This window comes from Rhinopithecus bieti, unplaced genomic scaffold (assembly GCF_001698545.2).
Source record: "Rhinopithecus bieti isolate Rb0 unplaced genomic scaffold, ASM169854v2 scaffold_41913, whole genome shotgun sequence".
NCBI lineage: Eukaryota > Metazoa > Chordata > Mammalia > Primates > Cercopithecidae > Rhinopithecus > Rhinopithecus bieti.
In genome coordinates, this window is record NW_016818964.1 from 4,716,659 (window position 1) to 4,742,755 (window position 26,097).

Below are 26,097 nucleotides of genomic sequence, written 5' to 3' on the forward strand. Positions count from 1 at the left end.
GCGCCCAGTCCCCTGAGCCCCGCCCCGCCCGCCCCAGCGCTCGGGACTCTCCGCCCAGTAGCTGTCTGGGGGCAGAAGCCTAGAGACAGCCCAGGGCGCGGTGCAGGCTCTGGACGCTAGCTGCTCCGCCCGATCCCCGCCAACTGTGCAGGCTGCTGACCCGCAGCGGCAGCTGCAGCAGCGAGGACTCGAGCGCGGGCGGCAGCAACAGCTGCGGCGACAGCGACACCATGGATCTCTCCTTTATGGCCGCGCAGGTAACGGGGCGCCCTCCCCACGCGCCCGGGGCCACCAAGTTTGGGGAGGTTCGGGGCCACGGTCTCGCCCTCCACGCTGGGACTGGGCAGTGGCGCCCGCCCGCGATCCGCGTCGCGGTCCTTTGTCCCGAGCCGGGCACCCCCACCCGGTGCACGCGTCGGGGGCGGCGATCGCGGCTCTCCCGGGGTGGGGCGGGCTGCGCGCCCCGCACCCCCGTGGCTCGAGCTGTTCCCACTCGGGCCCCTCTCCCTGGCAGGGAGGCTGCGAGGAGCCTGGGCAACCCTACTCGCCCCCTTCCTGCCCATCCCCCACTGCTGTCCCCCTTCTGGGGTCCCGGAGCCCTCCAAGACCGGGGCGGCTCAGACCCGCGCGAACGCGGATGGGCGCACAGTCTCGCTCTTCCCCGCTCTGTTTGCCCGAGGCGCGGGTCATCTGTCTCTTCCCGGTGACCTCGAGCGCCCCCTCTGCCGCCGCCTGAGGAAGGCGCTGAGACCCGCTTTGTGACCGTGACCCGCCAAGCGTCGACGCGCCGCGGTCATTTGTCCTCTTTTGCTTTGTGTAGAGTCTAATGGAGCCACCAGTGCCCAGCGCGGCCGGAACCCTCCCCCGACACAAACAGGCTCCCAATGGCCGGAAAAACAGATCTCTCACAGCTTGAATTTTCCTCCAGCAGAATCCCCTGGAGTTCTGAGCTTGGGTGATGATTCTGTTTCTGTGCCTTAACTCTCTTGAGCCAGAACAAAGACAAATCCCGGATTTCTCCATCAGTCTGGGGCCCTAGAGAAGACCCAGAGCTGGCTCCAGGGAAGGGCTGCATTTGGCTTGGGAGAGTAAGTCCCAATCTACCAAAGCCATATCCTGCAACTTCTCTGGTTGTGTTGGTTGGTTATGGTGGGAGCAGAGAGGTCGGGAGGCCACCCAGGCTCCCTTCTGTCTCCATGGTGTGTGGCAGGGACCCCATCTGCTGCTGTTTTCTTTTACAGGGAATGAAGTTTGAGGGGACACTTTCTTTTTCCCCAAGCTTCACCTGTAGTGGAAGCCTGTTTGAAAAGTGACAGCAAAATCCAGGCTGTGTGTGAACAGCGAGTCTGCAAATGGAAGCATAAAAGACGCAGAAACCCCAAGTTAGCTCTGAGGGTCTAGATTCCGGTTCTCTGGCAGCCTCTTAAGTTTTCCATGATGCTAATTGCCCTTCTGAGCATTGCTGCCCCCCTTCCCCCCTTTTTTTTGCCTGATTTTACATCTCCTGTGCCTAAATCCATACTTATAAATATTGTCATGTAAACATCATTTTAGATAATGATGGTTTTAGCTGCACGAAAACTAAGGAGGCTTTCCAGGACTTATTTCTAGAGTGGAGAGGAACTGTGTCTGCCTTCCCCTCTGGATCCCACCGAACCTTCGGAATTTCCATGGTTACAAGAAAAATTGATCTTTGCTAACCCTGGAGCTGGCTGGAGCATCAGTGCTGCCACGGCAACTTGACAAAATAAACACAGGGCTTTTCAACGTCTTTAGGCAGAGTCTGCCCAGAGACCAGGTTCCCATTTTTCCTTTTTTGTTTACAATTCACATTCCACTTGGTCAATGTATTCTTGACACATTTTTGACACTGGTTACATGCGCAGTACTGTGCTAGCTACAAGGGATAGAAACATGAAGTGCCACACACGTGAGAACAGACCCTAAGGTTTGTTGGGCACCTACTAAGTGCCAGATGCTGGGTGCTTGGCATATTTTATCACAGCAAGCCCTTACAAGTCCATGACGGAGGCCCCATTTTACAGGTCAGGACACTAAACGAGATTAAATAATTTGCCCAAGGACATGCCGTTTGTAAGGAGGAGAACTGGATTTCAAATCTGAGTCTGAGTATCTGCAAAGCCACTGGGTTTTCCACCTTATTGCTTCATCCTGAGAAAGATATGATGTAAGGTACAGTACAGATCTATTTCAGAGTGATTTCTCTCTTCTCCCTCTGGGAAGTGGTCTTACTATTGTGCCTTTCTAGTGGATTGCTTTCTGTTGTTGATTCATCCCATTATCCCCATAAGGATGGGAACTGTTACTTGCTACCTGCAGCACTTCGCAGTGCTTGGCTGGAGTAAGTGCTCAGACCCTGCCCCTGGTGTGTCCTGTGGCCACCAGGTGAGGGTGACAGTCACGGTCTCCCTGTGCAGTCTTTCCCTCAGCAGGGAGCAGTTTGCAGAGAAATGTTGGTGCATCCATCCACTTGCTCAGCAAATGTCTAGTACCTGCCTTGTGATAAGCTCCATGTCAGGCACTGGGACAGGGATCCTCTGGTACAAACTTGAATGGAACGTAGATTTTCTTTCTGCATGTTTATCAAATCTTGGAGAAATGATGGGCCCAGTCAAGACCCAAAGAGAGGAATGGCTAAAGTGATGGATTGAAGAAGGTGCCCAGCACAAAGTAGGTCCACAAGTATTTGTTAGAGGATTGGATGAGGACAAGATGTATGTTCATGAAGAGACAGTAACAGGAAAAGACGGTGAATTCAAAGTGTCAAATGCCAATGCCACTGAACAGCTGTCATCATCAGGACTTTGAGAATGGGGGCTGTAGATGGATTAGAACTATAGGCATATATCTCCTGGTGGACTTCGGCGTTAAGACTGTTCTAGGTGGAGAGGTATCAAGATAGGAAAGCCCAGGAAATTTTCACAGAGTCCTTCAGAAAGTTAGAGGGTAGGGGTGCAGGAGGGCTGGGAGAGAGAGGCCAGGGCCAGATTATAGAAGGTGCTGATTGCTGGGGTGAGAAGTTTGCATCTAATTAGTAGGCAGTAGGAGCCATTGCAAGTTATTGAGCAGGGGAATGGCATAGAGTTGGAGCAGTCCCTTGGGAAAATCTCAGCTCCTGTAGAGGAGAGAAGCTGGAGGGATGCCTGGGGCTGGGCGTGCACACTTGTGTGATTAAGTCAGTGAAGCCAGATCCACGTGACTCCAAGCCCACGTTTCTTCTTACCCATGTTGTTAAATGTGATTCCTGTTTTTGGCTGAAGAAGACCCAGAACACATAAGCCATTTTGGAAAGATTTTCCACTCAGAAGCTAAGCATTAAATAGATATCCTCTTTGGGTGTACAGAGTAGACACCAGTTATCTGGCAAATCCTCTTATGCAGAGGCACCCTCCCTGGTTTGGTACACTTGGCTGTGTGACAGCGTAAGAGAGGCTGCAGGCACTGAGGGTGTGCTCATGGGCCCCATCTTGCTTCTGAGCCCTGGAGGCTCCTGGTTGCCCTCTCCCCGACCGTGGAAACATCCCAGCCCCACTCCACACAGTCCCTGAGTCTCTGGAGTGTCTGGAGGATGTAAACAGTGAAAAAGGGCATCCATTTCTCTTTGACCAGGAGTGGCCAAGAGGACAGGGTCACCTGGGCGCCCAGTGGGCTGGGGACAAGGAGAGAATCAGTCTTTTAGGACTCAGTCCAAAATCCCTGTGTCATTGGTGGGGTCACCCATGTTCAAAGACAGCTGCTGTGCATTTCCTCTCTCCCTCCTGGACACGCTTGCTGCCCACCACTTCAAGAGCTGGAATCTGATTCTTCTCCCCTTAAATCTGGGACTATCCTTGGTGAAGAGAAAGTGTAGTGGCTTTCTTGGTGAAGAGAATGCAGTATTGGTGACATTCTGTGGCTAAGTCCTAAAAAGCCTTAGCTTCCACTTGGGCCTGTTGGGACGCTCACTTGCTCCAGGGGAAGCCCACATCATCCAAGAAGTGCAGTGACACAGAGGCCATGGTGCTGGGGGAAGGGAGCGAGCATTTCAGGAACATTCTGCAGGTTAAGTCAGCACGCATTACGGGGGATTGGCATGGACAACAGAGACAGGAGGACTCTTTCACTTGTTCTTACGGTGTAACTCTCCTGTTAGAGCATGCCTCGGGCGTAAGAGCTCAACCTTATTTTTGTCTTGCACTGTCCCGTCCCTATAGTGAGTGGTTTCAACCCAATGGTTCTCAAATGTTGTTGCCATTAGAATCACCTGGGAGCTTTCAAGGGTCCTGTTTTTGCTGCAGTGGCATCAGCTGGAACAGCAGGGGCTGGAGTCTAGGCTTCTAGCCTGTAGCTTCCTCCGAACTTGTCTGGTGCCTCCGGGCAACTTGGCCACTCTCTCCTCTTGGGATTTCATCCTGCAAGGGCTTCCTCAGGTGGCTTGGGCTTCCTCCCAGTATGGAGGTCCCAGGGTTGTTGCTCTTCTTGCATGGTGCTGGCTCCCCCAAGAGTATTCTAGCAGTTCCAGGTAGAAGCTGCAGGCTTACTAGGACCTGCCTGGAAGTCCCAGAATGTCATTAACACTACATTCTTTCAGTCAAGAAATTCTCCAGGCCAGCCCAGATTTAAAGGAAGGAGAGTCGGATTCCAGCTCTTGATGTAGCGTGTGTGTCTTGGAGAGAGGGACAGAATGGATGGTCATTGTCCTTGGGGACTGGCTACTACCTGGACCGAACGAAACAGGCGTGTGGGCTGGATTCATCCCGGGGCTGCCAGTGTATTATCTCTGGACTAAATAACGGTATGTAGAGCTTGGCAAAACCTTAAAACACTGCCAGGCCCAGTAGAAAAGTCACTTATTCCTAAGGAGGTAGGCCATGACCTTATTAGGCTGAACCATGTGAAACTGCTGACATCTGACCATTTTTTACCTATCAAATGACCATTTTATTTGGTTCAACTTCATTTTGGGGAGATCCAAGTAGGCTTCCTGTGCTTGAGGAGCTGGGAATTCCCCCACATCTCTCTTCCACCTGTCTCTTGGAATCTGGCCCTTGCTAGGTGGGAGGATTCAGTCTCATCTACATATTTACATCATATTAACACTGGGCCTGTCCTTCTGGGAGACACCACACGTGTATCTAATCACGGCTGAGATGCTGGCATATCCCCTGCTAATTCCCCTTCTCTTTACCCCCAGGACCTTGAGAGACTCACAGTTAATTTGCATTTCAATCATTTTCAGGAGGAAAAGACACAAAAGACATCTCTTCATATTGGAGAGGTGATTTTTTAATCTCTGGAAACTCTCTTAGCTATGTGGAGAAGGGCCTCATTCTGACAGATACGCAAGAGACTAGCAGAAATTGTCCATCCCCAGAGGAACATATTACTGTCCAGAAAAATAGAATTCCAGGGAATCTGGCAGTCTGCTTCTTAGAGAATATTTTCTTCAGCTAATGAGTGCTTCTTTTCCTTTAAGCAAGAATTATCATTAAAATACAAATTGTCTGTTATCTTAGGGCTTGTCTTGTTGTGCTTCAGGTTTCCATTGTAAAGGTTTAAATATTTTATCCTTCTAATTAGACCCGCGTCAGGAGAGAGTACAAGGCTACATTTTATGCAGAGGTGTAATGAGCAGTTCAAGAAGTAAACATTCCAGTGATTTTTGTAGACCAATTTTCTAGTGTTTTAAGATTTCAGACATTTGACTTGAACAATGGAATCTCACAAAACTAAGAGAACTGGGACATCTGCGGGTGGACGGCAAGTCTCCAATGAAACGCTTGAGTGTTTAGGGAGCACTTGCTGTGTGCTCTGTTCTGCTCAGGTCCTGCACTCCAGCTCTTTCTACACTGAGGTGATGGAGACCCATCTGTGTTCACTCCCTCCTCCCCGTGTCCCCCCAAGATGTCCCTGTACCTTCCCATCACAGCTACCATTCAACAGATGCCTTTGAGGTACCAGACAAACCCTGTGCTGAGCAATACACAGAATCTCACTGAATCCTTGCAATGGCCCCATGGAATAGGCACATTCAGATCCGTTTTATAGGTGAGGAAACTGAGGCTTGGAGGGCACACAGCTGTGGATCAAACAAAGGCTTCTGTATCATGTCAGCCTAATATTTTAAGAACTTTTAAAAGAGATGTTTTAGGTTCACAGAAAAATCGAGAGGAGGGCATAGAGATTTCTCAGATGCCCCTCTGCCCCTGTTCATGCACAGCCTTTTCCACCATCAGCATCCCCACTGGAGCTGTGCATTTGCCACAACTGATGAACCTACATTGACACATCAGAATCCTCCATAGTCGCTGGGTGCGGTGGCTCACGCCTGTAATCTCAGCACTTTGGGAGGCCAAGGCAGGAGGATCACCTGATGTCAGGAGTTCAAGACCAGCCTGACCAACATGGTGAAACCCCGTCTCTACTAAAAATACAAAATTAGCTGGGCGTGGTGGTGGGCACCTGTAATCCCAGCTACTTGGGAGGCTGAGGCAGGAGAATCACTTGAACCCGGAAGGTGGAGGTTGCAGTGAGCTGAGATTGTGCCATTGTACTCCAACCGGGCGACAGAGTGAGACTCCATCTCAAAAAACAAAAGAAAACAAAACAAAACACTCCAAAGTCCATAGTTTACATTAGGGTTCTCTCTTGGTGTTGTACATTCTGTGGGCTTGGACAAATGCATAAGGACGTGGATCCACGTTATAGACAGTATTTTCACAGGCCTAAGAGTCCTCTGGACTGCATGTATTCACCTCTTCCTTCCCTCAACCCCTAGCACTCACTGATCTTTCTACTATCTTCACAGTTTTACCCTTTCCAGGGTATCATAGTTGGAATCATTCAGTATGCAGCTTTTCAGATTGGCTGCTTTCACTTAGTAATATGCACTTAAGGCTTGATAGCTTTTTCTATTTTATTATTTATTTTTATTTACTTTTATTTTTGAGATGCAGTTTCACTCTGTTGCCCTGGCTGGAGTGCAGTGGCATGATCTCAGCTCATTGCAGTCTCTGCTCCCCAGGTTCAAGTGATTCACCTGCCTCAGCCTCCCCAGTAGCTGGGATTACAGGTGCATGCCACCATGCCCAGCTAATTTTTGTGTTTTTACTGGAGATGGGGTTTCACCATGTTGGCCAGGCTGGTCTCAAACTCCAGACCTCAGGTGGTCTGCCTGCCTCGGCCTCCCAAAGTGCTGGGGTTACAGGTGTGAGCCACTGTGCCCAGCCTGCTTTTTCCATTTTAGTGCTGAATAATATTCCACTGTCTGGATGTACCACAGTTTGTTTATCCATTCACCTATTGAAGAACACATTCTTGGTTGCTTCCAAGTTTTGCTTTGCTTTTGAGATGGAGTCTCATTCTGTCATCTGGGCTGGATGACAGTGGTATGATCTCAGCTCACTGCAACCTCCACCTCCTGGGTCAAGCAATTCTCCTGCCTCAGCCTCCCGAGTAGCTGGGATTTCAGGTGCCCGCCACTACATCCAGATAATTTTTTGTATTTATAGTAGAGACAGGGTTTCGCCATGTTGGGCCAGGCGTGGTGGCTCACGCCTGTAATCCCAGCACTTTGGGAGTCCGAGGCAGGCAAATCACCTGAAGTTTTGGCAATTATTAATAAAGCTGCCATAAACATCTCTGTTCAGGTTTTTCTGTGGACATAAATTTTTAAGAGCCTATTTTAAAATCCAATCTAACAATCTCTGCTTTTTAATTGGAGTGTTGAAACTTTTATTTTATTTTATTTTATTTATTTTGTTGAGACGGAGTCTCACTCTGTCACCCAGGCTGGAGTGCAGTGGCATGATCTCAGCTCATTGCAAGCTCCGCCTCCCAGATTCACACCATTCTCCTGCCTCAACCTCCCGAGTAGCTGGGACTACAGGTGCCCACCACCATGTCCAGCTAATTTTTTTTTTTTTTGTATTTTTTAGTAGAGATGGAGTTTCACCATGTTAGCCAGGATGGTCTCGATCTCCTGACCTTGTGATACATACTCTTTGGCCTCCCAAAGTGCTGGGATTACAGGCATGACCCACCGCTCCTGGCTGAAACTTTTTACATTTAATGTGATTACTGATATGGTTGGGTTTAAATCTACCATTTATTGTATTTATTTTCTATTTTTTCATCCTTCCTTTGCTCTGTTTTTCTTCTTTTTCTGCCTTCTTTTGGGTTGGGAGATTTAAATGTTTCCATGTTATCTCCTCTGCTGGCTTATTAAACACAACTCTTTGTTTTGTTAATTTATGGTTACTTTTGTATTTATAGGACAGATCTTTAACTTATTACAACCTATTAAAAAAAGGCAGAAAAAGAAGAAAAACAAAGAAAAGAACAGATGAAAAAATAGAAAACAAATACAGTAAATAATAGATTTAAACCCAACCATATCAATAATCACATTAAATGTAAACAGTTTAAACACTCCAATTAAAAAAGCAGAGATTGTCAGATTGGATCTGCAAGTGATAGTATGCCACTGTACATACAGAAAGAACTTTAAAACAGTAAAACTCTATTTCTCCCTTCTTAGTTTTTGTGCTATTGTTGTTATACATTTTACTTGTACATATGTTATAAACCTCAAACTACATTGTTATTATTTGTTGAAAATCAGTTTTCTCTTAAATGGTTTAAATAGTAAGAAAAATTTTCATTTATTTTCCCATATTGTTATTATAGCCAGTGCCCTTCATTCCTTTGTGCAGATCCATGTTTCTATATGGTATCATTTCCCTTCTGCCTGAAAGACTTTTTTAGTAATGCAGAAGTGCTGATGAATTCATTCTTATATCTTTTGTATGTGTGTGGGGGGAAAGGGCTTTGTTTTTTTAAAGTTTGTTTGTTTCTTTGTTTTTTCCTGGGCATAGAATTCTAAGCTGACAGTTTGTTTAAAGATATTGTTCCATCATCTTCTAGTTTACATTATTTTCAGTGCAAAATCTGCTGCCATCATTATTTTGTTTCTCTGAATGTAATGCATCTTTTTGACCTCTGGCTGCTTCTAAGATTTTTTTCCTTATCACTGATTTTGGGCAATTTGATTATGATGTACTTTAGTGTCGTTTTCTTCATGTTTCTTGTGCTTGGAGTTTGGAGAGTTTCTTGCACTTGTGGATTTATAGTTTGCATCAGTTTTGGAATTTTTCTGCTATTATTTCTTTGGAGAGATATATATACACATATGTCTATATATGGATATATATATATATATGTCCATCAACTCAGGGAGTCCATTGAGCCCTGCCTGAGTTTCCTGCTCCATGGCCTGGAAACTTTCCACAGGCAGTAAACTGGAGCACCTGTATGGCTCACCTTGCTAATATCCCATCTCTCAAGGGTCACTGTCCTTCATGTATATATATGGCTATACATATGGATATATGTATATGTATGTATATGTGTGTGTGTATATATATATATTTATAGTTCTGTCTTCTCTCTCAACTCTTCTTTTGCCACTAATACACATATATTAGGTCACCTGAAGTTGTCTCACTGCTCACTGATGCTCCTTCTCTTTTTTTTGGTCTTTGTTTCTGTTTGTGTTTTATTTGGATAGTTGTTACTGATATGCCTTCAAGTTAACAAGATTTTCTTCTGAATATCTAATCTGCTATTAATAATAGCACCACCCAGTGTACTTTTGATACTAGATATTATGGTTTTCATCTCTAGAAGCTAATTTAGATCTTTTACATAAAACATATCTCTTCCGTTCTCTTCTTAAGATGTTCATTGTTTCCTGTAGCTTTTTAAACATATGGAATATGGTTATAACAACTGTTTTAATGTCCTCACTTATTAATTATAAATATGTCAATTCTGGATTGTTTTTGATTGATTGCCTTTTCTCCTCATATGGTTCATATTTTCCTGCTGCTTTACATGCCTGATGATTCTTGGTTGGATGCCAAACATTGTGAATTTTACTGTGGTGTAGGCTAGATATTTTTATATTCCCATAAATATTCTTGTGCTTTGTTCTGGGATCCGGTTCAGATGCTTGAGAACAGTTTGATTTTTGTAAGTACTGTTTTAAAGATTTGTTAGGCAGGATCAAGCCATGTTTAATCTAAGAGTAATTATTCCCCATCACTAAGGCAATGCTGTTCTGAGTATTCTACCTACTCAGTGCCCCATAAATGATGAGATTTTCAAAATGACTGAGGGAAACAGGCACTATTTCTTGTCCTGTATGGGTGCCAGGCACTGTTTCCTGCAATTTTTTGGGTGATTCTTTCCCTGCCTCAGGCAGCTTCTGCACAAACATGCACTGTTGAATGTTTGAGTAGTCCCTCTCTCAAAGCCCAGGGTTCTCTCTCTGTGCAGCTGTCTTCTCTCCGTACTCTGCCCTGTGGTCCCTAGCTGCCTCACTCTCCCCAGACTCATTTCCATTCTTCAACTCAGGGAGTCCATTGAGCCCTGCTTGAGTTTCCTGCTCCATGGCCTAGAAACTTTCCACTGGCAGTAAACTGGAGCACCTGTATGGCTCACCTTGCTAATTTCCCATCTCTCAAGGGTCTCTGTCCTTCATTGTCTGATGTCCAGTGTCTTGAAAATCATTTTCATGTATTTTATCTAGTTTTCAATTGTTTCAGTTGGGAGAGTAAATCTAGTCTCTATTACTCCATTTTGGCTGGAAGTGGAATTTTCTTAAGCCTGTATTTTTAACAGCTATATTTCCACCCTTCTTCCTTTTCTCCAATTGTGGGAAAAGGAATGTTGACACTTGAATCTCAATCTAGACCGTCACCCCTACCTCCCAGCTGTGGACCCTGGTCCATCCGGCACTTCTCTTTCTCCCTGTCCCTGTCTCCCAAATGCCACAAAATGTGAGTAACATACATACATACTCTACAGGTCAAGTGAGCCTGGGGAACAACAGTGAGAAAGCCAAATCATGCATGGACCAGCCTAACTCCTTTCCATCCTGCCATTGCCGCTTGGAGTTCTTCCAGGTATCCTGTGACAGGATGTTCCATGAGACATTGAGGGAGCCAGTCTGTAATTCAGGTGTGGGGTCTGCATACCAGGAGCCAGAATTGGGTAGTTCAGTGAACAGGGATGGGTTATTTAGGCCTCCATCCCAAATACCTGGGCCCTAGGAAGTCTGGTTCCCCAGAAGGATGAAAGTGAAGGGAAATGGTGGAAGCAGGTTGCTCCAGCCTGAGGCCCATGCAGTTTGCCAGCCTACCATTTAGCCAAGAGCTGGAATACTGCTTATTTCCTCCAGCCCTCGTGAAGACCCCGCATCCATTTCCTCACCATGACGCTCTGGAAACTGATTAGAAATGAATTAAGACTTGGTTTCCAGCAGCTTTGAGGGACACCTGAGGGGGGCTGACTAATGTGCTCTTCCAGGCACCCTGCACCCCCGTCTCTCTGCACCAAGTCTTAGCAGCCCTTCCTGCATCTCCTGCTTTCTCTCTGACCTCCTGCCAATCCTTTTTCTCTCCCTGAGGAGGTTCCATCTGGGCCCTGCTGCGTATCCCAATAATCAAATCAATCAGGCAGGGCCAGCCTTGCAGGCAGGCTGTGTTGGGGAATGTGGAAAGCCAAAAAGAAGTGATTGCCAGCCTTCGTCGTCTTTGTCATCCTTACCAACAGCGTGAGAGCACACATTGCATACAGAACATCATTCCTAGGCACGAAGACTGATAAGGCAGGAACCCCACCCTCTGGTGGAAGAAGAGGACAGATGGTGTAGGTGAATCTTGAGCACCTGCTAACAGCCAGGTTCTGTGCTGCACAGGCAGCCTATGAAGGCAACACATTCAGCATGCCCATTTTAGGGAAGAGGATACTGAGGCTCAGAGAGCTTTGGGGCCTTGCCCAAAGTCATCCAGGTGAGAAGAGGCTAAGCTGGGGTCAAGGCTGGATCTGAGCCCAAGGCTAGGTCTGAGTCACAGCTGACGGACTGTAGAGTGTTGGAGGGAGATGGAGGCAGATCTGAGCCCCAGAGAGTGTGGTTGTCTGTCACAACCCCTTCTAGCCTGGCTGTCTCTGCAGCCTGTCTGGGCAGAGTGGATTGTGACTGAAGACAGGTGTCCCATGACTCAGACAGGCTGGTGCCAGAGGTGGAGGACCCCCTGAGGACCCCACAGGAGGCTGAAAGAACTGAGAGGGGCATTGGAGGACAGGAAGCTTGCTCCCCCTAGGAAGGGCCATGCCTCTCCTCTGCCCCTGCAGCTCCAAGCAGCTCGCCATCAGGGCATCCCTCCCTTCTGAGGTTCCCTTGAGGGCCCAGCAGCAGACTCCTTTCTGCCAAACATTGCAGGAGTGATGTCTTCTGCAAAAGGGGAATCTGTTTGGCCTCCTGCTGATGAATGATGTCTATTGGCCCTTGGAAGTGGAGTCCATTTTTTATACTTTTGGTCAGGAAAATCACATGGTCCTAGTAGACATCCTGGGAGAGGATCCTGGAGGCCTCCTGTAGTCTATCTGGAAGGGAGCTCGCCTCCACCCCTGAATCCTTTGTGGAGAACAATGTGAAGGCACTGAAGCTTTTTCCTTCTCTTGGTTCCTATCATTAAGGTTGGAGAAGCTAACCTTCAGGTGTCACTGGTCGCTTGAGTCACCATAACTAGAACTGACCATACCGACCATGCTAACGCCTGCCTTGCTGTGTGCCAGGCTCTCTGTATTACATGGAGCTGCACAGCTAAGCCTCACCACCATGCTCTGAAGTCGAGATTACAAGTAAGCCCAATTTTCAGGTGAAGCAACTGAGGCGCAGATTTGAACCAGCCACCTGGCTCCCACGTGCTGCGTCTCATGGCTCACTCCCTTAGCTCAGGGTCTCCACTGTCCTCCTTGCCCACACTTCATGGGGCAGATCCTCCTCACTCGGTCACTCTACACCTCTGTCTGTGTCCGACTTACTCACAAACACAAGTTGTGGCTCCTGGAAATAACTGCCCTCTGTGACCCAGTGCTATTTTATTCCATTGGAATAAAGATCCTTAATGACACCATTTCTACCTCCCCTCTTCCCTGACTTCCACTCTCAACTCACCTTCCCCTTCTTTAAAGAATCTTGTGAACATTGGCTTATTTATACTTATGTACCATCTCAGGCCTCCCGGGGCAGGTTTGAATCATCTACCTTCTTGCTGGAGACATCTTGAAAGACTCCAATCCCTCACCCGTGCTGAGAACATTTCAAGCAAAGCAAGATGCATGAGAACAGTTTTTAATTGAAGTTAGCATTGTGGCTTTTCCCACACAGCCAGACACTGAGGCATGTTGGGGAGATTAAAAGTGATGTTGGAGAATGCATCCACGAGTCTGTGCCCTCAAGCAGAAAGCAGCAGCCACCTGGGCTCATGGATCAGACAGGATGCATCTCAAACAGGGAATGGGAAGGATGGGCCTCCATAGATTCCCCTACCTGGCCCAGCCCACTCAGGTGCCTCCCGAAGCATTGCAGCAGTAGGGCTGCCACTGGCAGGGCTGGGAACAGCTAGGGGGCTATCTTCTGTGCAGGGTAGCCACAGGTTACCCAAGGGGCTTCAATTCCCCGGTGAGCCTGATTGCATGTCCCGAGAAAGTCATGACTGAGCCTGTTTGCATATTTGAAGAGGGGCTCAAGATTACATTCCCCAGCCTGGGCGCAGTGGCTCACGCCTAAAATCCCAGCATTTTGGGAGGCTGAAGTGGGCAGATTGCTTGAGGTCAGGAGTTCAAGATCAGCCTGGACAACAGAGTGAGACTCTGTCTCTACAAAAACTACAAAAAAGTTAGCCAGGTGTGGTGTTAAAAAATTAGCCTAGCCAGGTGCACACCTATAGTCCCAGCTACTCAGGAGGCTGAAGAGGAAGGATGGCTTGAGCCCAGGAGGTTGAAGCTACAGGGAGCCATGATGGCAGCACTGCACTCCAGCCTAAGTGACAGAATGAGACACTCAGAAAACAGAACAAAACAAAAAACCTGCTTCATGGGTTTATTTTGAACGTTGGAGGGGGTAATTTGTACAAATAGTTTTGTAAATATAACAGATAGTAATGACACAGCTTGACATGTATTGAGCACTCATGAAAGGCCAGGCTCTGCTCTCAGCACTTCTCATCATTCCCATTCTATAGATGAGGAAACTGAGGCCCCAGGGTTATGGCACCAAGCCACACAGGGAGCAAGTGGCAGAGGGGGATTTGCAGGTCGTGTTTGGGCATCCTTGCTGTCAGCCACTGTGCTGTGCTCACCTGTCACACGGCCGCATAGCTCGTAGGATATTCTTTAACCTGGCAGCAGTCTCTGCTGAGGGGGTCCTAGATGGGCTGGGTATTTCTTGACTCAGTAACATCCATCCAAATCGCCATGGCACTGCTGCAGCCCTCGGCCCTGCCTCTCCTCCTCCCTGAACCACTGCAGGTGCTTCTCACCTAGGGGGTGTCTCCAGTTGCTTCCTGATCTGTTTCCTTTCTTCACCCTTGCCAGAGGGAGCTTCCTCCTGCTGAGGGTCTTCTGTGGCTTCCTCCATCCATGGGATACAGTGCCAAGGCCTTGGTCCAACCCTTGTTCCCATGAACAGACCCCATTTCTAGGCCTGGGCCCGAAATGCATCTTCCTGGTGCCCACACCAGCTAGGCTGAGACACATGTAACTCCCCATAGTGGTGTCCCAAATTTTCAGTGCCTTGTCCCGGGGATGCCCCCCTCCCCTCCTTCAATGCTGGATTCAGAATCCCCTTCCCACAAAACCAAGTGCCTGGATCCCACACACTAAGATGCTGTCCTTCTGAGTGGCCAGTGCTCTACTGTAGCATTCCTGGGGACTTCTCCCTCCCTATCCGCTAGATTGTCATTTGTGGAGATGATCGGCCGGTTCTTGTGTGGCTCCCCCTAGCACAGGACATAGGGCTGGTATGAAGTCGATTCTGCACTGAAGATGAAGGAGGTGGGATTGGTGTCACAGGCCCAGGTCTTTGCTGGCCCCCACACTGGCTGTGGGATCTTTGCAAAGGTGACCCCTTACAACAACCATCTCTGCAACAGTAAAAGTGGAATGACAGCCATTCTATTGTCATGGCGAGCACTGACCAGCCAAGGGAGCTGCGATGTGCTTTGTGACATGTAGAGAGTTCCAGCGCCATGCATATTTGTTGCTTGAGTGGCTAAACAGAATGTTGAGTTGATTCAGCAGATTTTTGTATCCTCTGCACCTTCATTCTCATGCTACCATCTGGGGACTCAGGGCTCAACTTCCTAACAGAGCAATGTCCTTCCTCACTCTGTCTTCCTCCCTTGCCTCACCCATTCACTGGATTTTCTCCTTAGCCACCCCAGTCCCCACGCTGCATGCCTGAAAGAGTCAGGAACTTCACCTCTATGCTTTGGCCAGAGGCCTCTTTCCTCCCACCCGTGCCCAGTGCCAGGGACCCAGCCCAGCATCAGCAAATCCAGCAAACACATCTGTCTAAAGAGGAATAAGTCCCACATCTCTCATGCCAAACATCCAAGGAGCTGAGATGAGAAGGGTCTGGGTAAAGGGTTCCCTGAGCCCCGAGACACACCCCTGCCCATTTCCATAGCCCATTGTGTATTTACTGTAGACCTTTGAATAGGAAGTGAAACAGTAAGCTCTTAATTCTCAAGTTTGAAAAAGTTCTTCCCAGAACATGCACCACCTTAAAATAGTACAAACAAAGACAGTGCCACGACCATCACCTACTACTAGTGCTACCAAAACTAAACACAATGGCAGCTTATTAAATTACCATTTCCCTGGTGCTAGGCTCTGTGCCTAAAACCATGCACTGTGTCTCATTCTCGGGGCTTTTCTTCTGTCAGCTCAAGAAGCCCTCACAGCACCTCAAGGAGGGAAATATTTTCATTACCCACATTCAGAGATAAGAACGATAAGGCCCAGAGAGGGTGAGGGATTAGTCCACAGTCACACAGCTCCATGGTAGCCAAGTCAGACAGGGGTGTGGATGGCCCAGCTCTTTGTTCCTGCACCTTCTCCCTGTTGGAGTAGCTGGGGTTGGTGTTATCTGTTGCCATTGGGCATGTGTATTCACACCCCTCATTTTAGTTCATAGGTTCATTTAAGGAGCTACCTGTGTGTGTGACAAACAGCAAACATGGCTGCCTGGAGAGCCAGAGCTATAGCTGTGTGTGATGAACGTCTGCAGTGGCAGATGTGATTCACGGGGTTGCTGATTGTGTGTGGATTTAACTTACTATGTTTTCTTTTAAGTAGCACTAATTAACCATCATGTGCCTTTGGGTGGGCAATATTTAAAGAAATAAACATCTCAGGGTGGGCGCAGTGGCTCACACCTGTAATCTCAGCACTTTGAGAAGCTGAGGCAGGAGGATGGCTTGAGGCCAGGAGTCGGAGACCAGCCAGGGCTGGTCTCTACAAAAAATAAAGTTAGCTGGGTGTGGTGGTGCATGCCTGTAGTTTCAGCTACTTGAGAGGCTGAGGCGGGAGGATTGCTTGAGCCCAGGATTTCGAGGCTACAGTGAGCCAAGATCACACAACTGCATTCAGCCTGGGTGGTAGAGTAAGACCCTCTTTCTAAAAATAAATAAATCGATAAATAAATAAATAAACATCTCAGCATAATTCCACAACTTTCTTACAAATGCTCAACAGAACCATTATTCTAATACTTTGTCTCTATCTTAAGTCACCACATTCCCCCTTAACGAGGAGTTAATCAAACTTCCTGAGGATAAACCCTCTATCCTGCTGGTCTGGTCCTTTGGCACATGTTGAAGTCAAAAGCCCTCGCAGGCAGCTTTTCTTATCTGCTCATGGCTTTTCTCCAGCAAGTCGCTCCATGGATGGAGTCCCTGCTATGTACATATGTCATCTCTGAACCTTCCACAGTCTGCCCACTGGAGTGAAATGGGCTTGGAGTGAAGGAGTGGATGTGTGGCTATACTACCAGTTGGAGGCAGAGCCTGACTTTGCACCATTATTGCTAATCTAAGATGATGTACTCTGATGAGACAGTGTTTTCTCCCCCTGCGTTGTGCTGAGTTACTATGGCAACACTTTCAGAAGAGGTGAATTTGCTTTTTCCTCTTAATTCTGAAATGCTCTCAGGCTTTCCAAAAATATCCTTATTTCCTTTGGTCCTACATGTCGGACACACAGAAAATACAGCCGTCTCCTCCACCGTGTATATATTATATCGAGTAGCTCAATGCACAGCAATTGATTGGGTACACTTTTTTTTAATAAAAAATATTTTTAGCATCTGCTCTATGTCAGTAGATGTGCTAGGCACTGGGATTCAAAGAGAAGTTAGACTCAACTCATATCCTATAAGTGCTCACAGTCCCTAAGAAAAATAGATAAGTACACAGCTAACTATAATGTAACATAAGTACACATCTAACTATAAGGTAATATTACATAATATATTGTAAAGTAATATAATATAATGTACTATAATACATGCAATGTAATAAATATAATGTAATGAATATTTTGTCAGTTCTAGGAATAAATTAGCATTTATTCCTTTCTCTACTGGGAGAGAAAGCTGTTTCTCTCCCAGTAGAGAAAGCTGTTAATTCAGCCTGGAGTGAGGAGGGTTAGGAGTCGGTAGATCTGGAGTTTGATTCCTGATCATTTACATACGAGCTGTGCCAGCTCAGGGAAATGAACGTCCCTCTCTGAGCTCCAATCCTCCATCTCATCCTGAGCTGTTGTGAAAATGAGGGGACAGCACAAAGCTGCAACAACCAGTCCCGGAGCAGCTGTTACTCGAAAGATACTGCTCCTCCCTGCCCAGGTGCTGGGGCACCCCGAAGGGGCTCAGGAGAGGAAGTGAGCATAGATAGTGGGACCTGCAGGCAGCGAAGAGGCAGGCCAGCACTTCCGTCAAAGGCAGTCGCGCCAGCAGCAAGGCGGCCACGTGAGCACACCTGACACATCATTTCCAGGGGAGATAGGACAGCCAGTGTGGCCAGTGCGGGGAACTGGATCTGAACCCATTGCCATCCTTGGGCTCTGGGTGGGACCCCTTTTGAAAGCTTCCACTGAACCAGAAAGATAGCACAGTGGTAAAGTGCTTACAAGGGAGTCACCGCAACAAACATGAACATTGCTCTAAAAATTAGCATGCGGCCGGGCGCGGTGGCTCAAGCCTGTAATCCCAGCACTTTGGGAGGCCGAGACGGGCGGATCACGAGGTCAGGAGATCGAGACCATCCTGGCTAACACGGTGAAACCCCGTCTGTACTAAAAAATACAAAAAACTAGCCGGGCGAGGTGGCGGGCGCCTGTAGTCCCAGCTACTCGGAGGCTGAGGCAGGAGAATGGCATAAACCCGGGAGGCGGAGCTTGCAGTGAGCTGAGAACGGGTCACTGCACTCCAGCCCCGGCAACAGAGCGAGACTCCGTCTCAAAAAAAAAAATAAAAAATAAAAATAAAAATTAGCATGCACTTTGGGAGGCCGAGGCGGGCAGATCACCTCAGGTCGGGCGTTTGAGTCCAGCCTGACCAACGTGGAGAAACCCCATCTCTACTAAAAATACAAAATTAGCTGGGCGTGGTAGCGGGCACCTGTAATCCCAGTTACTTGGGAGGCTGAGGCAGGAGAATCGCTTGAACCGAGGAGGCGGAGGTTGCTGTGAGTGGAGATCAGACCATTGCATTCCAGCCTGGTCAACAAGAGCAAAACTCTCTATTAAAAAAAAAAAGAAAAAAAATTAGCATGCACTCAGCGTAGATCCCAGTGTCATTGTGCCTGGTCACATTTGGAGTGCCGTAGGTTTCCCTCTACCTTCCACCAGCTTAGATGCTCTTTGAGGGAAGAAAGCAGCCCTCTTTGTCCTGCGCAATGTAAGGACATGCAGGTGGCCACTTACAGGGGTTCCAGAGAGGGTTATGTCTTCTTTACCATGTGTGTCTGTGTCCTCACCTGTCAAACAAGGGTGACAATAGTACCCACCTCATAGGGTTGCGATAATAAAACCCAATCATGCCTGTAATGTGCTCAGCCCATAGTTGGCATAGAGCAGACTCTCAATAAATATTAGCTTTCATTTTTATTTCATCCACCTCATTGTAAATTGAAGACTCTCCAGCATGGGAACATTAGCCAAGGAGAGTGGCAAGTACTGATATCCAGTAGCAAATCTTGCCCTTAACTGCAGCCTGCATGGGCGAGCAGCACAGAAAGGCTTGGTAGCTCCCTGTGCGTTGGAAAGCTTAATGAAAGGGCAGATTATGTTTTTTCAGCAAAACAGCCAGATTTGGAGGCCAATTCTCTGCAGGATGTCACCCCAATGTGTTGCAGGGCTGGGCACGTTAATGAGAAAGCCTTTGGGGTTTGGGGATCGGAGGAGGCTTGGATGCCATTCCCAGGTGTGTGATGTGAGTGATCTTAGGCGGGGTGCTCCGTGCCCCGTCCGGCAGGCACTCACTGTAGATGCGTGGGTGCTGATTCTAGCCTTCAGCACCCTGTCTGTAGAAAGAGGCAGACCCCACCCACTGATAACCTCTGCAGGGAGTAGAAAAGAATTTCTCACTTCCAGATGCGACCAAAGCAGGGACTCTTTGGAGCTCTCTATTTCCACCTCCGTCAGGATGAGCACAAGCACCCATAGGGAGCAGCAGCCGCTTAGTACCCCCGGGAGAAAAGCTTGGCCACATTCATCAGCAAAAAGCCTATGTACCTGGCTTCTGTGCAAAATTCTGCCCATTAGCTCTGGTCACCTTTAGCATGTGCTGCGCTCCAGGCACTATGCTGAGCACCAGGGGACTGTGATGGTTCATTTAAGGTGTCAACTTGGCTGCACCCTGGGATTGCCAGATTGGGTGTGTCCATGACAGTGTTTCTGGATGAGGTTAGCGTTTGAATCCGTGGACCCATTAAAGCAGATGATCCTCCCCAATGTGGGTGGCATCAACCAGTCCACTGAGGGAGAAGGAAAGAGGAATTTGCCCCTTTCGTCTCCTGCCTGCCTGCTTCAGCTGAGACATTGGTCTTCTGCTCTTGGACTGGGTTTTACCACCCCAGTTCCACTGGTTCTCAGGCCTTTGGGCTTAAGACTGAATTATGCCACCAGCTTCCCTGGGTCTCCAACTTGCTGGTGACAGATGGTGGGGTTTCTCAGTCTCCATAATTGCATAAGCCAATTCCTCATAATCTCTTCATATATGTACATATGTATGTGTGTGTGTATATATATATGTTATTGGTTCTGTTTACATTTATATATATGTTATTGGTTCTGTTTACATTTATATATATGTTATTGGTTCTGTTTCTGTTCATATATATATTAAATATATATATAGTTATTCGGCGTTCTCGTCTTCCTGTCTGGACTATAATAATAATTCCTTATAAGAGGCTCCATAAAAGAGCAATTATATTATGACCATCCCTTTACCCGTGATCTATCCCTACTCAAGTAGGTACTATATATATGTATATTATAGTACCTATACCCTATGCCTACAAAGTAGTGACTCATTGAAAACTTTTAACTAGTACTAAGGCGGGCTATTACTAGTTCATGTTTCTGTTTCTGGACTAATACAGACTTGGTAGACACTATTGATTTCTATAATCCTGGAATATTGCAAAGTATACCATGATACTCGGGCAGTTTGAATTTAGTTTCTGGTTCTCTGGAAATATTTAAATTGTCAAAGCCTCAGTTATAATACCTGTGTGGTGGGAAGACATCACCTCCACCTCACTGTGAGACATACCGTGATTAGCCAGGGCAGGCACGGGGTGTGCATGCAGCTGGACAACTGGCAGCACAGTCTGGAGCTGGTGCAGTCAGCCTGGGCAGACAGGCAGCTTTCGAAGGCTTCAGCCTCCTGCACTGGCTTCAAAGGCCCAGGACTCAGAGGCTGACATCTGACCAGGGACCTCCATGGGTTACTCATGTAATGGTGTTGAGGGCCTTGATGATGTGGAGTTGCGCGCCACAAAATCCTGCTTTTGTATTAAGTTTTAAAGGACCTCAATATGTATTATTTTAGAGAGGATGGCTTTCTACTTTGAGATCTCTTCTTCCCAGCAAACACCAAGCAACCTTTATTTTTACAGCCTGGAAGTTTATTTTGATGCTCTTGGCACAGACATCTCACTAAGGAGAAGTCTTCAAACCTGTGCTCGTTAGCATTTCTTCCAGGGCCTTCCAAAGACCCCTGGGAGGAAATTCACAGAGCATGCTATTGTCCTGCTTCCACTTAATATTCCACACAGGAGAGCCCTGCCCCAGGAAGAGGGGTTGACTTTTGTACTAAGCCAGGCAGATTTACTGAAATGCACCCCCAGACCTCACCTCCACTTGTAGCCAGGGCTAAACCAAGAGCCTATGAGGTAGGAACTCTGTGGACAAATGAGGGTTTTCCACTGTGGAGGGCACTCAGGTTGTGCCCCCTTGGAATTGTCCCTTTTCCTTGATAATTAAGTCTAGGTGCCTAGAGTCCTACGTTCTTTACCTGGTTGTTTACTTTTTAAATAATTGATTGCCCACCTCAGTGTGTCATGAGCCAGGTAGCCATCCTTCCCTTGGATCACTGGAGCTGACCTCAGCCCAGCCTTCCTTTTCTGGAGCCGGTTACCTATCACTGCCTCATTCTTCTTCTGCACCATCTAAAGGTCTCTCCTTTTCTCTCTCCTTGAGGAAGCCCATGGCAGATAAAACTGGAGCCAGGTTTGTAGAAATGCAAGTCCTCAGGGAGGAGGAGATACCTGAGGCATGTACCAGGAAACCCAGATTCTGATTTGAACTGGATTGCAAAGGTTCATTCGCCAGTGTACATGAAGTCTCTCTCCCTCTCCCTCTCTCTCTCTCTCTGTCTCTCTCTCTCTCTCTCTCACACACACACACACACACACACACACACACACACACACTGCACTGACCCCTTCTACTCCTTGCTAGCTGAGGGACTAACCTTGGGCAAATCGCTTAACCCTTTCTAGGGGCAGTTTCTGCATCCCCTTTTGTTAAAGGCATGGATAGAAATTACCCCACCAGAGTCATTGGCAGTTCTGAAGATTCCGATGGAAGGTGTGCAGGGGAGTAGCTGCATGCCCTGCATCCTCGTGGGGTGCACCTGTATCACCTTAGTTTCTTCATCCCTAGGGTGGTAGGGTCTCTGAAAGGCAGCTAAACCACTGTGAGTTAATGACTGCCGCACTGTGAAGGTCATCGATCATTGTCTGCCATTTGCAGAGACAGCTGAGCTCACGCTGAGCCTTCGGTGATGTGCTGAGAAGGGGAAGCAACATCCAATGAGGTTTGTGTTAGTCCATTATCATGATGTTAATAAAGACATACCTTAGACTGGGTAATTTATAAAGGAAAGAGATTTAATTGACTCATAGTTCCACAAGGCTGGGGAGACCTCAGGAAACTTACAATCATGGTGGAAGGGGAAGCAAACACATTTTTCTTCACATCGTGGCAAGAAGGAGAAGTGCTGAGCAAAAGAGGGGAAAGCCCCTTTAGAAAGCCATCAGACTGTGTGAGAACTCACTCACTATCACGAGAACAGCAGCATGGGGGTAACTGCCCCGGTGATCCAATTACCTCCCACCACGTCCCTTCCACAGCACATGGGGATTTGGGGAGCTACAATTCAAGATGAGATTTGGGTAGGGACAGTCTTTTCACTCTCCCTCTGTGGCCCATGTCTCCCTTCAAGGCTTCATCACCAGGGGTCTTTCTAGTATAGTGAAAAGCAAGCAAGCCCCTGTCTCTTCTCTACCTTCCCTGGATTTGGTGGCATAAACTCAAGTGTTCTGATTGCCATCATTGCTACTACTGTCACCCCAATTAAGCCATGAACACACACACTTCCCCCTGGGGATCCCCAGTCTTTGACCAGCTTGCCACAGTTCCAGCCCTCTCTCCTGAAGGGGTTCAGGTGGCAGCCTGTGGACCCAGCCTGTTGCCACCCTGAGGGATGGTGCCACTCAACCTTGGGAAGCTGGGCCCTGGTCTGTGGTGAGTGAGAGCCCACAGATGTCTCAGCAGGAGACTAGCCCCATGGGGAGTGTGGAGAGCTGCAGGGAGGTGGGGCACACAGGGTGCTCTGCCAGGGCTGGTGGACGTCTCCTTGTGCCTGTCCAGCCCTGGGCCTTCATCACAAAGGACTTTTGCTGAAATCAACCAACTTGAGCCTCAGCACAGCTCCAGGGCATGCCTGGGAGAGCCATGTGAATGTGGCCTCACAGAGAGATGAAGGGAGACCTGGTGTGAAGGGAGAAGCTCTCTTTGGAGTTGCCTCTGACTCAGACTCCACACTGGCCATGCAGGGCTCAAGAGAGCCCCCAAGTCAGAATGGTCATCAGGGTTAGGGTGGGAGATGTGAATGGAAAGGCCTGGGACCTGGGGAGCTGTGCCACGCTGCTGGAGACTCCTTCTGAGCACTTCCTCAGGAAAGTTGTCATGTGTTCTGCAGGCCCTCTGCAGGCCTGTCGAAAGGCCACAGTGATCTCTGCTGTGGGCCGAGGTCCACTGAGTCTCGATTTGCCAAGCACCTTTGTCATACATGCAGTAAAATCTTGGCACTGTAGAAAGAGCTTGGGACGTGGAGGCAGATGTGGTTTGGGGTCCAGCCTGACCCTGGGCGCTGGGGCCTCAGCTAAGAGACTGTGCAGTTAGAAGGCCACCACCACCTCCCAGGGGCGCTGAGGACTGCATGGAATGGTGAACACTGGGCTTGCCACAGCGCCTGGCTCAGAGCAAATGCCGCAGTCTCCTTCCCAGGTGTGCTTTTGATTTACTTGCTAATATACATACCAGAAGATTGTTTTGGTGGAGGGGATGGTATGGTTCTCTAACTGGTAACAGATGCACAGAACCCTGTGACCATGACCACAATCAAAATTTAAAACTTTCCATCGCCCCAAAATATCTCCTCCTGCTGTCTCTTGCCGCCAACCACCCCCTACTGCACACACCCCTGTCTCTGCTGTTGTCCACCCCATTGTGTTTTGCATCATCCAGAATACCATCTAAATGGCCTTTCCCATATAGCTTCATTCAGGTAACCTAATGCATTTGAGATTCACCCATGTCATTGTGGACATCAATAACTTCTTCATTTTTATTGTCAAGTGGAATTCTATTGGGTGAATGTAGACAGTTCACCCATTTACCAGTTGAAAGACACTTGCATTGTTTCCAGTGTGGGGCAGTTATGAATAAAGCTATTGTAAACATTTGCACACAGGTTTTTGGTGAACATCAGTTTTTATTCCTCTTGGGTAAATATGTAGAAGTGGGATTTCTGGGTCATATGATAAACATATGTTTAACTTTGTAAGAACTGGCTTAACTGTTTTCTTTAAATGGCTGCATAATTGCTTCCCATAGCAAGGTACAAGAATTCCTGTTGCTCTACTTTCTCATCAGAAATTAGTAACACGAGGGTTTTTTTTCTTTTTTTAAAGTTTAGCCATTGTGGTAGATGCGTAGTGTTATCTCATGGTAGTTTTAATTTACATTTCCTTAATTAATGATGATGAGCACCTTTTCAAGTGTTTATTTGCCTTCTGTGTATATATCTCTTGTTCAGGGATATATTTCCTATTTAGCTGTTCATATCTTTTACCTATTTTTAAAAGTGGGTTGTGGCCGGGCGCGGTGGCTCATGCCTGTAATCCCAGCACTTTGGGAGGCCGAGACGGGCGGATCACGAGGTCAGGAGATCGAAACCATCCTGGCTAACACGGTGAAACCCCATCTCTACTAAAAAATACAAAAAACTAGCCGGGCGAGGTGGTGGGTGCCTGTAGTCCCAGCTACTCGGGAGGCTGAGGCAGGAGAATGGCATAAACCCGGGAGGCGGAGCTTGCAGTGAGCTGAGATCTGGCCACTGCACTCCAGCCTGGGTGACAGAGCCAGACTCCGTCTCAAAAAAAAAAAAAAAAAAAAAAAATGGGTTGTTTTCCAACCCCATTAAAAAGTGGGCAAAGGACATGAACAGATACTTCTCAAAAGAAGGCATTCATGTGGCCAAGAAACCTATGAAAAAAAATTCAACATCACTGATCATTAGAGAAATGCAAATTGAAACCACCATGAGACACCATCTCACACCAGTCAGAACGGTGATTATTAAAAAGTCAAGAAACAACAGATGCTGGGAAGTTTGTAAAGCAAAATAATGCTTTTATACTGTTGGTGGGAGTGTAAATTAGCTCAACCATTGTGGAAGACAGTGTGGCACTTCCTCAAAGATCTAGAAGCAGAAATACCATTTGACCCAGTAATCCCATTATTGGGGCTATACCCAAAGGAATATATAATAAATTATTCTATTGTAAAGATACATGCATGCATATGTTCATTGCAGCACTATTCACAATAGCAAAGACATGCAATCAATCCAAATGCCCGTCGATGATAGACTAGACAAAGAAAATGTGGTACATATATGCCATGGAATACTACACAGGCATAAAAAGGAATGAGATCGTGTCCTTTGCAGGGACAAGGTTGGAGCTGGAAGCTGTCATCCTCAGCAAACTAACACAGAAACAGAAAACCAAGCACTGAATGTTCTCACTTATAAGTGGGAGCTGAACGATGAAAACACATGGACACATGTGGGAACACTGGTTTCAGTGTTCTTTATATATTCTACTTATAAGGTTTTTTTTGTCAGATAGATGATTTGTAAATATTTTCTTCCAGCCTGTGGTTTTTCATTCTCTTGATGGTGTTTTTCATGGAGAAAACATTTATAATTTTAATAAGATCCAGTTTGCAGTGTTTTCTTGTCTGGATTATGCTTTTGATGTTGGAGCTAATAACTCTGCCTAACACAAGGTTACAGGCATTTTTCTCTTACGTCTTTTCCTAAAGGTGTTATAGTTTTATGATTTCATTTAGGTCTCAGATTCATTTTGAGTTTTTGGTATGAGGCATGAGTTTTGTTTTTTTGCTGCAGCTGTTTTGTAATTTTTGTGTAAGAGATTGGGTTCCAAATTCACATATCTATCTCTGTATATATTGCTGCATATTGATGTCCACTTGTTCCAGTATCATTTGTTGAAAAGACTATCCTTTTTCCATTGAATTGCCTTTGCAATTTTTTCAAAAATTAATTGGCCATATTATGTGCATCTCATTTCTGGAGCTTCT

General features: G+C 47.2%; 1 protein-coding gene across 4 annotated transcripts in view; it reads left to right on the plus strand.

The window, feature by feature from the left end:
- Positions 1-26,097, plus strand: part of CUNH14orf132 (chromosome unknown C14orf132 homolog) — a 49,311-nt gene continuing 23,214 nt past the window's right edge. For 2 of the 4 annotated variants that reach the window (XM_017857949.1, XM_017857947.1), the window contains exon 1: positions 1-257. In XM_017857949.1, the coding sequence (XP_017713438.1) occupies positions 231-257 (27 nt within the window). In that variant the 5' untranslated portion in view covers positions 1-230. Of the gene's footprint in view, positions 258-2,045; positions 2,194-22,176; positions 22,241-26,097 lie in introns of all 4 variants that reach the window. The other 2 variants (XM_017857950.1, XM_017857951.1) reach the window with 2 other exon arrangements.